Source organism: Schistocerca americana, chromosome 4 (genome assembly GCF_021461395.2).
Source record: "Schistocerca americana isolate TAMUIC-IGC-003095 chromosome 4, iqSchAmer2.1, whole genome shotgun sequence".
Taxonomy (NCBI): Eukaryota; Metazoa; Arthropoda; class Insecta; order Orthoptera; family Acrididae; genus Schistocerca; species Schistocerca americana.
Window position 1 is genome coordinate 244,052,621 of NC_060122.1, and position 12,511 is coordinate 244,065,131.

Here is a 12,511-nt window from a genome sequence, read left to right on the forward strand (position 1 = left end):
AATGTCCCCCAATGGGCCACAATTGTGGAACTTGGAAGAGACATGATGATGCACCAGTACATTTTGTAGCTGATGTGAGACAATGTTGCTAATGCCAGTCAAAATCCAACCACCAGCAACTATTACTTAGTATTTATCACTTGTATGAGATTCTTGAAATCTATTTGTAATACTTGTATACTCTGAAATATTCAATGTTTCTATAAATACCAGTATTCTTAAATATTTGATGTTTGTAGAAATAGCTGCACTCTGCTTGAGGATTCAGTTTTATTCTGAGTGTACATTGGTGTCAGTAATAAACGTGCTTTCAGTGGTATGTTTTGTACTTCATTGGTGGCCCTGCCTTCGGGATTGGACTCGATTGTGTTTTCAGTGTGACATTGTTTGGTGAAGATGCCAGGTACTTTAAAACATCTGTATCACTGTGGCTCAAATAAAGCAATGTAAAACCTGTGTTGTGTGGACAGGAACTGGAATAAAGGCATTCCTTAGATCCATGTTCAGTAGACATGGATTTCAAAATGGCAGTGAGTCAGCTGCACATCAGGCATGCATCATGTTTTCCAGAGACACTGGTCAGGACAAATTGAAATTACAGAAAGGATTGGACCAATTCACCATATACAACACGTGGGATGACATGATGTGTTTGGCAAATGCGTACTTTTACTTGCATGGCACAGCACAACAGTGGTTGGAGAACAGTGAAGAGGAGCTGAACAGCTAGAAGAAATTACAGGGAGAACTGAAGAAAATGTTTGGCATCAATCAACAGTAAAAGTTCACCTAGTAAATTAGCAACTGAAAAACAGGGCCCAGTGTGATGCGGAAATGACAGTCGTACAAACAGAATATTGTGGCCCTATGCCATACAGTGAATTTGAATTTGACAGAAGCTGACAAATTCTCAAGCTAGATGAAATGGGCTGCAGAAGACATGTGCCAAACTCCTCAGTAATGGATGTCACAGTGACAGAGGAATACATCAAATAGTGCTAGTGAATTGGGTAAATGCAACAGGAAAGTCAGACGAATGAGGTAAGACTGACTCACGAATGTCATCGCTATGGCAGTTGTGGAAGAGCACCATCTGCTCACCTCTCCCATATACCATATAGTATGAGAAGAGATACACATGTGTATGGCAGCCAGAGATGTCTGGCCTAGTACACATGAGATAACAGCCACAAATGTCAACCCCATACTTCAGGAGAAAATATAGAATGTCAAAGAAGATGCGTATCAATCTTTAGCACCAGTCTATGCCACTAGTCCAGTATACCATGAAAAATAGACTCTGCCAACTCAGACTTATGCCAGAAAGCTGTCAAACAACCACCTAGCATCCGATCCATACAGGTGCAACAAACTCCTCCATCAAGTACAACAACGCACAGAAGAACAGACATTTTCAGGACAGAGGACAACATACAAGTTTGTTTTCACTATGGATGCAATGAACACATTGCATGCACCTGCGAGAAAGGAGGCAAGTTTTATACAACCTTACACCACCATCGCAACAGTTCTATTCACGTCACTAAACTGCAGATTATAACCGACCTGTGACACTTAGCTCATCACCACATCCCAGAGAAAGTCACTCCCCAAAATGCTGTAGCCATTTGCCATCGTTGTACATTGACACCAGTCATTGCCTAGCCATTGACTTCAGGAAAATGGAGCATGGAGATCATCTGTGGAGGTGAGGCCACGACAGATGCAAATTCTCTGTGGACAACAAGTATGAAGATGTCAGGAAATCTCAACACCATTAATGGACAATCTGTCCAGACACTAGTCAACACAGGGGCTTCCTTTTCTGTAATGCTGGATGCTCATCACCATCAGGTAAATAGGACTATGTCCACGATAAGAAAGCAATCGTACAGAAAGTCACAAATGGTGAACATGTATTGCAACAATAACTATCAGTGAAAAAAACACAGCCCTTTGAATGTAACAGAATGTTGTCGGTATGTTATTCTTGGATGGAACTTCTTGCAGGCATCAAAGCAGTCACAGACTATGGAAAGTCAGAGCTCCAGATTAACAAAGCTGTTGCAACAAGCACACATAACAAAGATTTCTCTGGGCCATGTTTGCTATTGAAGACTTTCTTATCTGGCCATTAATGAGATGAGTTCCAATTATCAGTTGAGATGCTCAGTTAAACTGTGAAACTTTTGTTGGTTGCAAATGGCTACTCAGGATCACAAGTGAAATCTTGTATGCCTGCGGAGCTTGTAGGCATTGCAGGTGATCAAAGAGACCTTTAGATCACGAACGTCATCTACAGCCACAACTTGTTTCTAAAGATATCTGCGTAGGAACAGTTGAATAAGCCCAGGAAGTGCACCTTAATGTCCTCAACAAAGAATTTTGGTCTGCTACCACTACAGTCACCACAAGGAAGGAAGCTACTACTGAGCTGGCAATAGGATATGGCCTAACTGAGGAATGTCAGCGAGTGTTAGCCATTCTGCACCAATTTTCAGGTGCCTTTAAATCTGCAATGGAGAAAAGGAAGATGGACCAAACAGGCCATGGTAAAATACCATATCAACACCAGGGATCATCCAAAATTTATATAGTGTGTCATCAGATGAATAATGGATAATCTGGGAGATAGTGGTGAAGATGCCGCAAGATGACATCATTGACCATTTGGAAAGTGTCCTATGGTCCTTGTGAAGAAGAAGAAGAAGAAGAAGAAGAAGGACAGCCCCTGGTGTTTCTGCATTGGCTACCGACGACTGAACCAAATCGCAGAAAAGACTTTTATCTTTTGCCATGCACTGATGACACTGTTACTGCTGAAAAGGAGCAAAGTATGTCCCAGCCATGGACGTGGAGTACTGCTATTGGCAAATCAAGGTTGCTAAGGCTGGCCAGGAAGACTGCCTTGATAATTCCTACCATCCTCCATGAATTTATTATTATGCCATTTGGACTGTAACACTCCAGCCAGCTTCAAATGTATGATGGACAACCTACTTAGATACCTTAAATGGATGGCATCTCTTTCCTATCTGGATGATATTGTTTTGTCCCCCTCCCCCACCCAAAGCCTTTTAATGAATGCCCAAGCCACCTGACAACCGTGTTCAAGTGTGTTCACACTGTATGTCTCTGTCTGAGTCTGACAAAGTGCCTCTTCCTCTCCCAAGGAATAAAAACCTGGGGCACCTAGTGAATGGTGATGGAGTCCATCCCATTACAGAGAACTTAAGAACAGTCACAGATTTTCCAATTCCTTGATGCATTTGTGACAGAAGGTTTTCTTTTTTTTTTAATTCGCTCATACTATTGGCAGTTCACATACAGCTTCTGCACCAAGACCTGTCCTTCGCAAAAACTATTGCAAGGAGACACCCATTACCTATAACGAAGTGCAAAGTGTTTTCTGTTTCATTATAGAGTTGCTGACATCTCCAGTTCTACTATTATATTAAGAGAATGCCGAAGAAGAACTTCAAACTGATACTAGTGGTTCTGGAATAGGGGCAGTTCTATTACAAATTCAGGAGGGTGCTGAAAAGATGATAGCTTATGCTTTCAGAGTACTATCCAAGTGTGACATGAACTGATCTTGAATCGATAAATAGTGCCTCACAGATGTTTGGGCCATCAATAGATTTTGGTCGTGTTTATTTAGCAAACCATTCACCGTGTGATGGACCACCATTCTCTGTGCTAGCTGACTAGCCTGAAGGATCTGCCAGGTCGGCTGTGGAGATGAGCACTGAGGCTTCAGGAGTGCATCACAGTTGTATATGAGGGTGGACTGAAAAGTAATGTACACATGCTTGTAGAACACAAACAAAAACAAATGTATTATAAGTTTTTTTATTCTGTCACTGAAAAAATTCTTCTGACTTTTCTTGAATCGAGGACAGCTGCTTTTATCTAATAGCCTGAGGTGTAATGATTACCCTTGAGGTCTTGCGAGTAGAGGAAGAAAATAAAAATTGCAAGACACGTGATCGGGGGAGTAAGGAGGCTGTAGAATAAGTTCCTACTTCCAGTTTTGCAGAGTTTCTTCAGTTTTGTGTGAGGTGTGTGGCTGAGTCATGTTGCAAGATTGCTGTTTAATAATGAAGTTGACAAGTGCCTCAGATACTCCAGTATGGTATGCGATACACTTGTGAGTGATTTGCCAATCATTTTAAATCAAATTGTCAATGGATGTGCAATGTTCATCTGTGGTAGTGATCAGACAGTTGCTTTATGTTTCATCAATGATTATGGATTTTCCAGGCTCACACCCATGAAATTTTATTACCAATCAGTTTACAGTAGACCTATCTACAAAATCATCGCTATAAACTGCCTGTAAATGATAATGAATTTCACCAGGAGTCTCATTTTCAGCTGTTAAAAATTCAATAACAGCATACTGTTTAACTTGCATGGACTTATCACTAGAATATGTCTCCATACTTTCGCTACTCAAAATACACTGGGTGAACATAACAGATGCCAACTGTGCACACATGTAAAGGGGAAAGTTATCTTCCATATGCTACCTCGCGCATTTCTCAAGGTCATTTTGTCCACATTCTAGAAGCTTGCCTGCATTACTTTCCAGTGTATCATTGTACAAAAGTGGAAACAAACACAAGGACACCAACTGCCTTTCAAAGGATTCTTTGGTGGAACATAGTAACATGGGTAAAATCTCAGTCATTGCTGTGTTAAATGACTTTATTAATGAACAGGGGTAAGATTCAGCACTGCTGAAAGCTATAGAATCCTTGGAGGAGGAACCAACCGAAGGAGACTCCCGATTAATTAATTAATGGAGCATTGCATACGAGAATTATGCTTTAATGTGGCAGAAATGTTTGTTCATCTTTCCATCACATTAAACAGCCACTTGCCCTAATTTATTTGTCACCGGGGGTTCACGGGGGCTCTACTGGTCCATTTGACATTATGCGAGACACTGTATGGAATGCCAGCAATGGAAGTATGTGCCACTCCAGGGCATTTGTTACCAATCACACCTGCAGTGTCACTCCACCAAATTGGAATTGACCTCTTGAGGAGGTTGCTGAAGTCACCACTTTGGAATCAATGGGTAACGATCTTCACTGTCTACCTCAACCATTATGCTGTCACTAAAGCTGCGCCAACTACTGAAGCTCCAGAAATTGTGAAGTTCCTTGTAGAAGACAACACTCTGAAACTCTGAAACCTGCGATGATTTCTGATTGTGGAAAAGTTTTCCAGTCAAGGCAAGTATCACAGGTAATTTCACATTGCAACATAACCTACCTGATAAATGCCTACCATCTTCAGATGAATGACAATACAGAATTCTTTAATAAGTTGTTGGCAGATATGCTGCTGATGTACGTATACAACACGAGAGATTGGAATACTCCATTTCACATTCACATACAACACAGCACAAATAGGCCCCACAGGCTTCACACAATTCTTCCTGCTCCACAGTTACGAGGCTGAAGCAGCAACAATGGATACACTGTTCCTGTTTTATTCGGATGATATTCAAATGACTACATGGATACCTCATTACAAAGACCAAAGAACCGAGGCAGTTGGCTCACATACGGACACTGGATGCTGAAGAGGATGACTGAGAGCGCTACAACGCCAAGCACCAACCAGTGAGACACAGCCCAGGAGATATGGTTTAGATTGTTCCACCTGTGCGAATGTGCAACTGTCAGAACTAAAGCGCTACTTTGGCCCATATCCTTTGTTGCTTCTCAGACATCATACTTTTAGTCAAGGATTATGACCCTTCAGAAAGAAGACAAAAGTGCAGAGATGTCTTTGATGTCCTCCGTTTGACACTCTGCTACAATCCGAGACGCTGGTTGACAATGGTAGGTTCAAAGAAACTGAAGACCCACTTGACGATTATGAAGCTTCATTGCTCATTATAATGAAGTAAGTATAACAACATAACCAGAATGTAAAGATCTGCCAGTGCCATCAGACAAAGGATCACTGATAAGATCTAGATCCACAGTGCTGCAGTTAGCACAAATGAGAATTTCTGGAACAGTGGGTCGCCATTTCTCTGTCAGAGACAGAGAAATGCCGTGAGCTGCAGAGCACATAGTGTGGTATAGTGGTTAGTGTTGCTGGGTGATGTGCTGGGAGTTGTCAGTTCAGATTTGACCACCAGCAATTTTTTGTTTGGTAATTATCATTTCTGGAGGGTTCTGGAAATATATTTGTAATGCTCATATATTCTGGAATATTCAATGTTTATATAAATACCAACATTTAGGAATATTTAATATCTGTATAAATAACTGAACTCTCAGCCCAGGAATTCAGTTCTATTGCGGCTATATGTAGGTGCTGGTAATAAACATGTTTTCAGAAAGTGTTGTATGAGTACTTCATTGACAACTCTGCCTTCAGAATTTGACTTGATTCGTCGTGACAATATAGTAAATCGTATGTATAGAATGAGGGCGAGCAAACATATTTTACCAGCTGATATGAAAGTCACTGGAAATTTTGAGAATAACTGAATCTTGTGCACTGTTGAACTTACGTGGCAGACGTTTGTTTTCACAATAGTCAGTTCTATTATTGTTAAAGCTTGAACAATGTGCAACAGCCAGAAGTGATAGGAGGAGTGAGAGTATGGTAACTGTATGTACATCTTGGAAGTAGGTACCTGTGGGGTATCCTGGGCTAGAAGGCAGCAAGTATTTATTACATGCAGGGAATTTTCACTTAGTTTAAGTCAACACTGTGGGGCACTTTCAATTGAAGGCATCCTGTCTGATGGAGTTGATTAGAAATCTTTCTACTATGTAAACATGTTGTCGGTACTCAGTTTTTTCCCAATGAAGATAAAGCCTCCCCCAACATGATGATCAAATTCACAAGGTAGACCATTCATTGTTACTCCCTGTTGCAACTCAAATGAAATACTGCCAGGTGTAAAATACAATGGAAAGCATCTTCCATCTGCAGGGGAGGGGACAAGAGGGAGTACTTGACCCCCTCCCCCTCCCATCGCGTCTGGAATCCAGAGTTCAGAGTTTTTATTGATTATACATACACTTCTAGAAGTGATTTTTCATAATTCCACTAAATCTCTTGTTTAGCCAATTTTAGCATTACATATCTGACCACAGTGAAGCAATACTATGGCTTCTCAAAACAGACCAACTATTTAATATTAAAAATGGCAGTCATTGCTGGTGGATGGATTTCAACTGGCAGCTTGCAGTACTAATCACCACACCACACCACACTACATGCACTGGATCTCATGACAGTATTGAACGCTTAACCTAGATAATGTTGATGGACATTGTCATGTATGCTTCCAGACTCTCTTGCTCTGATGTTTCTGTTATTTATTGCAGACCATACATTTTCTCGTAATGTTTCACATTACACATTATACCAGAGGCAGTGGAACTCAATGTGGTGTATTGTTCATCAAAAGTGTAGTAAATTGCCTTTGTAGTTGTGAATTAACTAAAGTTTCTCATGACAAGACAGTTTTAGCAAAATGTACAAGAATATTACAGTTGTCAAGTGTGTTTATAGAATTGAACTTAGTACTTGAATATCTTCTGATTTCTTTTTGTTTTTCATAAATTTGATATATTCACTGCTCATTTTTCTTTGCAAGATATGTAGGCTATGGTATCATTCTTTTCAGATACACACATCAAGAAAAGTTTTGCACCATCTGTTATTTCTAAATTCATGGTGTGGCATACATATATATTGATTTTCAGTGTGTCCAGATAGCAAAAAAGTGTAACAATAAGCTTGTCTGTTTCCCATAGGCAGTATGTGGTGTAACATCCCCTTGCTCGGATAAAGGCTTGACTCTGTTGTGGCATACCATTGCTGAAATCAAGCCACCCTGATCCAAATTGTCTCACTCTTCCATGATGATTCCGCATGAGTCACGCAGACCACATTGTCGTTGTCAACATCCAAAAATAGCGCGTTTCAATCAATCCCATGTATGTTTGATTGGGTGTATATCCAGTAACAGGCAGGCCATTCCATTCTGGTGATCCTCACATGCTGAGGAATTTGTTCACAAGAACAGCATGATGAGCTTGTGAGTTGTCATCCATCAAGATGAATTTGTTACTCAAGTGTTGGCAATACAGTCCCACTATTGGTTGCAGAATCTCATCCCAGTACTGTAGAGCTGTGAGATTGTCCTCAACAATGCAAAAAATTTATGGTGGCCTCACGTAATGCCTACTCAGAACACCAGTGGGACACCACCTTCTCGCACAGTCGTGGAGGCATTCGATATTACCATGTTGTCTGCGATTATTAGGGTATAAACAGACCGAAGTTTCATCTGTAAACAATACCTGATACCAATCCTGGGATCTCTCTTCTGCATTATTTCTTACCCATCTGCAACTACGTCACAGTGTTGGGATGTACTATGTGGTGTTTGCCATGGTCATTGGGAATGAAGATTCGCATCGCACTGTCAGCTCTTAACAATTTACTTGATGTCCTTTAGCCTCATTGACTGCTGAATTAAGTCCTAGAGGACTCAGCCATGGTTCCTTTGGCTCAAAAGTTGTAGATATTGATCATACTGTGCCCCTGTCAAACACGAATGAGCTGTGTAGTGTAAGTCCTCAACACTGCCTGCCGATTTGAGCCAGTTCAGTCTCCGTACCACATCCCTCTGGTGCACAAATCTATCAACTGCCCCCATTGGCAAGCCTTCTGCACATAACACGGTGATGTGGACCTGATCGTTGGTCGCAACTGTCTTTCGTAGCATGATGGATGTTCACTCAGCTGTTCCACAGACCTATGTAATTAGTTTCTACTGGAGCTTTATTTTCAACTCAAACACTGCAATCCATTAAAGTGTGGTGTTCTAATTGTAGGGAGCACTCATTATAACTGTGTGTATGTTTATAAACAATGTCAGTGGTGACCTTCTGATCTGTACAGGAGCAGTCATAATAGCGACACACCTGCACGGCATATCATCAGGCTGATACAAAAGTTTTGTTGATGTTCATAGTTTAAAGTTGTTATTTATATTCTCAAGCATTTTTATCCATCATGGTTTCCTTTCATTTCCTCTCTTTTTTTGTTTTGTGAAAGTGGGGGTATCAAGTGTGTTGTGCCAAGCATTGGGTCACATTGAAATTGGCAGCAACAGCTGCGCAAATGTAGGCTTGTAAGAAAAATAAAATGCCTGTTGTATCATTTGGATGCCATGGAGGGGGGAGGGGGGGTGGAGAGAGAGAGGAGAGAGAGAGAGAGAGAGAGAGAGAGAGAGAGAGCACGCATGCATCTCCTCAGGAGGATCCTTGCGGTGTGTTAACATAGCACTGCACCATATTTTAAGAGAAAGTAATCTGTATGCTAATGGGGTACAAAAACCATCAAATAACCAAAAATTGAACAACAGTAGTTCTCCAGTTGTTTACAAACTGTTTTGCTGTGTTAACCTTCTTTTCTCCAATCCTAAAGATGATTTATCTTCGTTTGCTGTATTATTCTGTGTTTAGTATTTGGACTCCCTGTGATGAAATGCACATGATGATGCTCTCGTAGAATAAGAAGTCACTAAATCATATTAAAGGTAACTCTGAAATATTTCTGATTGCTGATGACACTAGCTTCATAGTAAAGGATGTTGTGTGCAACACTGTCCCGGTTTCAGATAGTGCAGTTCATGACCTAAGTTCATGGCTTGTAGAAAATAACCTAACGCTAAATTACAGTAAGACTCAATTTTTACAGTTTCTAATACACAATTCGACAAAACCCGACGTTTCAATTTCGCAGAATGGGTATATGATTAGTGAAACTGAACAGTTCAAATTTATAGGTGCTCAGATAGATAGTAAACTGTCATGGGAAGCCCACTTTCAGGATCTTGTTCAAAGACTTAATACTGCCATTTTTACTATTCGAACGATATCTAAAGTGAGTGATTGTTTGATATGAAAATTAGTCTACTTTGCTTATTTTCATTCGCTTATGTCATATGGTATTATGTTTTGGGGTAACTCTTCCCATTCTAAAAGAATATTTTTGACTCAGAAACGGGTGGTGTGGACAATAAGTGGAGTAATTTCACGAATCTCTTGTTGGCCCCTGTTCACAAGTTCGGGTATTTTGACATTGGCCTCTCACTATATATATTCCTGTCATTTCTTGTTAACAATATTAGCTTAGTCCCAAGAATAAGCAGCTTTCACTCAGTTAATACTCAGCAGAAATCAAACCTACATTTGGATTGGACTTGCTTAACTCTTGTGCAGAAAGGTGTGCAGCATAGTGCTGCATCCATTTTCAATAAGCTACCGCTCAAATTCAAAAATGTTAGCAGTAATCCATGCGCTTTCAAATTGAAACTGAAGAGTTTCCTCATGGGACACTCCTATTCTGTTGAGGAATTCCTTGAAAAATTAAGCTGATTCTTATTGTATTGTTGATTGCGTTTAATTAAACTTATGAATTGACTTTTTTAGGGTTCATAAACATTTTATTTTTATCTGTAATTACTTTTGTGTTGTAATTTCATGTACTGACATGTTCCATGACCTTGGAGATTTGCTCCTCAATTTGGTCCTACTGAACCTGATCTATAAATAAATAAAATAAATAAAAAATTGGGCCTAATGTGTTACTTGCTTCTCCAGAAGCCAAATCTTTTTAGAATATGTCTGTATGTTATTATTATTACTATTTATTATTTTGAATAACCTTCCTAAATTATAAAACTGTGTTCTGAATTTAAAGTCGGGTTTTCTTTTTCTTCTTCTAGTCAGACCGTAAGATGGTTCGCTACGGAGAATATTCACCCCTGAACCCAACTTGCAGAACATCTAGCAAGCTGCTTCTGGGGATTGGGGAGTATGATGAAAGGAAGCGCTTATTAGAAGAAAAAAGGAAGCAGGAACATAAACAGGTTAAAAATTAATATTTTGTAATGAATCTACAAAATGTTTCCTAGTTCAGCACTAAATTGTTGCATAAGCTGTCATATTTATCATTGGAATGGACCTTTTAAACAATTTTATAAAATTACACAGCTGTGTTTACTTCTTTGGTAACATCTGATTTTTATCAATTAAGAGATCCTATTAGTCTATTTTTGGTAACTTTTGTTGCTGCTGGAGTAAGTCATAGGCAAGGTTTTGAAGTTCTTCCATTCATTGCCTTGCAGTGCTCGCCATTTGAGCATACTCAGAGTGTTAAAAGTCAAACTGGAATTGATCAAGGAGATTTTTCATGTGTGTTTTAATGATATTTAATCATGTATTACCAAGACCTACAACTTACTAATTGAATATTTATTTACTGTTAAAGTTTTCCAATTTTTTGAAGTGTTAGGTGCAACCATTGCTTAAAGCTTTAATCATGAGACATCTGTTTGTATCCTGCAGCAACAAGTCAGACCTCATGTATAATTTTCAGAATCTGTATGTCACTAAGGAAATTTAAAATCAGAATATGGAATTCATTTTTGTGCATAATTTGCTTTTATTTATGTCTCTCTTGCTGTAAGCCTCAAGCTTCCAACCAATTTGTCAGTGAGCTGTTGTGTACCTATTTCATGACAGTTTCAGTGCTATAGTAAATTTTGATAAGAAATGTTAGAGTTTATCACCTTCATTAAAAAAATAAACAGACTATAGCATCTCATTTCAATTTTCTGTCTATGGTATGTGAAAACATGACAGTTTAGGTAGTGGAATCGATGCACGAGGCTGTCACATAATTGGGGCATGTCGATAGTGTCACTACCACAGGTATGATTTCCTAAAAATCTACCAACACACAGTGCTGTAACTTGTAAGGAAACTCCTGTGGCTGGGCTAGGTTAAAAACAATAAAATCGTATGTTCCACATAAGACATCTCGCAGTGGGTAAGGATATTAATGGTTACCTGTAGTGTGTTATTGTGAGCGAGTATGCCGTGGATGGTGTGCTTGTGTGGCCTTGCACTTGCTTACTAAACTGAATAATCAGTGATTGAACACCATTCGTAGTATAAGGAAGAAAACAATTCAAGATGGGGGTAGGGGGGCATTGTCATACTGACTATGCTTACAGCTCTGTAACAGCCAGCCACCAGAATGGTAGTATTGCTAACATGGGTAGCAGTGCTGACAAGAGGTCAATTCGTTTCTCAGCAAATCAGTAGAATTTGTGATATATTGAAGGAATTCAAAAATTTTACATTTAAGCAGGATGTCCACTTAGGCTTGTGGAGCCTGTACTTAGATAGAGCTCACAAAGTTTATAAAGAGTATATTGTTAACTGTTCTTTGAGGAAGAATGATTGCTTAGTAGAATCAGTTTATGGGTTCATAGGCATAAAGAGCAGATTGAAAATTGTCATGCATGTAGGAAAATTGGAGTAAGGAGATATGGAGTTACACTGGGGAAACAGTCATGATCACCAATTTAGTATTGGAGGGCAGCATGGAGGGTAAAAATCGTATAGGGAGACCAAGAGATGAATACACGAAGCAGATTCAGAAG

At 39.6% G+C, this 12,511-nt stretch overlaps 1 protein-coding gene across 6 annotated transcripts in view; it reads left to right on the forward strand.

The window, feature by feature from the left end:
- LOC124612878 overlaps positions 1 to 12,511 on the forward strand; it is a 139,411-nt gene that overhangs the window by 38,326 nt on the left and 88,574 nt on the right. For 5 of the 6 annotated variants that reach the window (XM_047141319.1, XM_047141320.1, XM_047141321.1 and 2 more), the window contains one exon: positions 10,787 to 10,930. In XM_047141319.1, the coding sequence (XP_046997275.1) occupies positions 10,799 to 10,930 (132 nt within the window). In that variant the 5' untranslated portion in view covers positions 10,787 to 10,798. The remainder of the gene's footprint in view (positions 1 to 10,786; positions 10,931 to 12,511) is intronic. The other variant, XM_047141324.1, reaches the window with a different exon arrangement.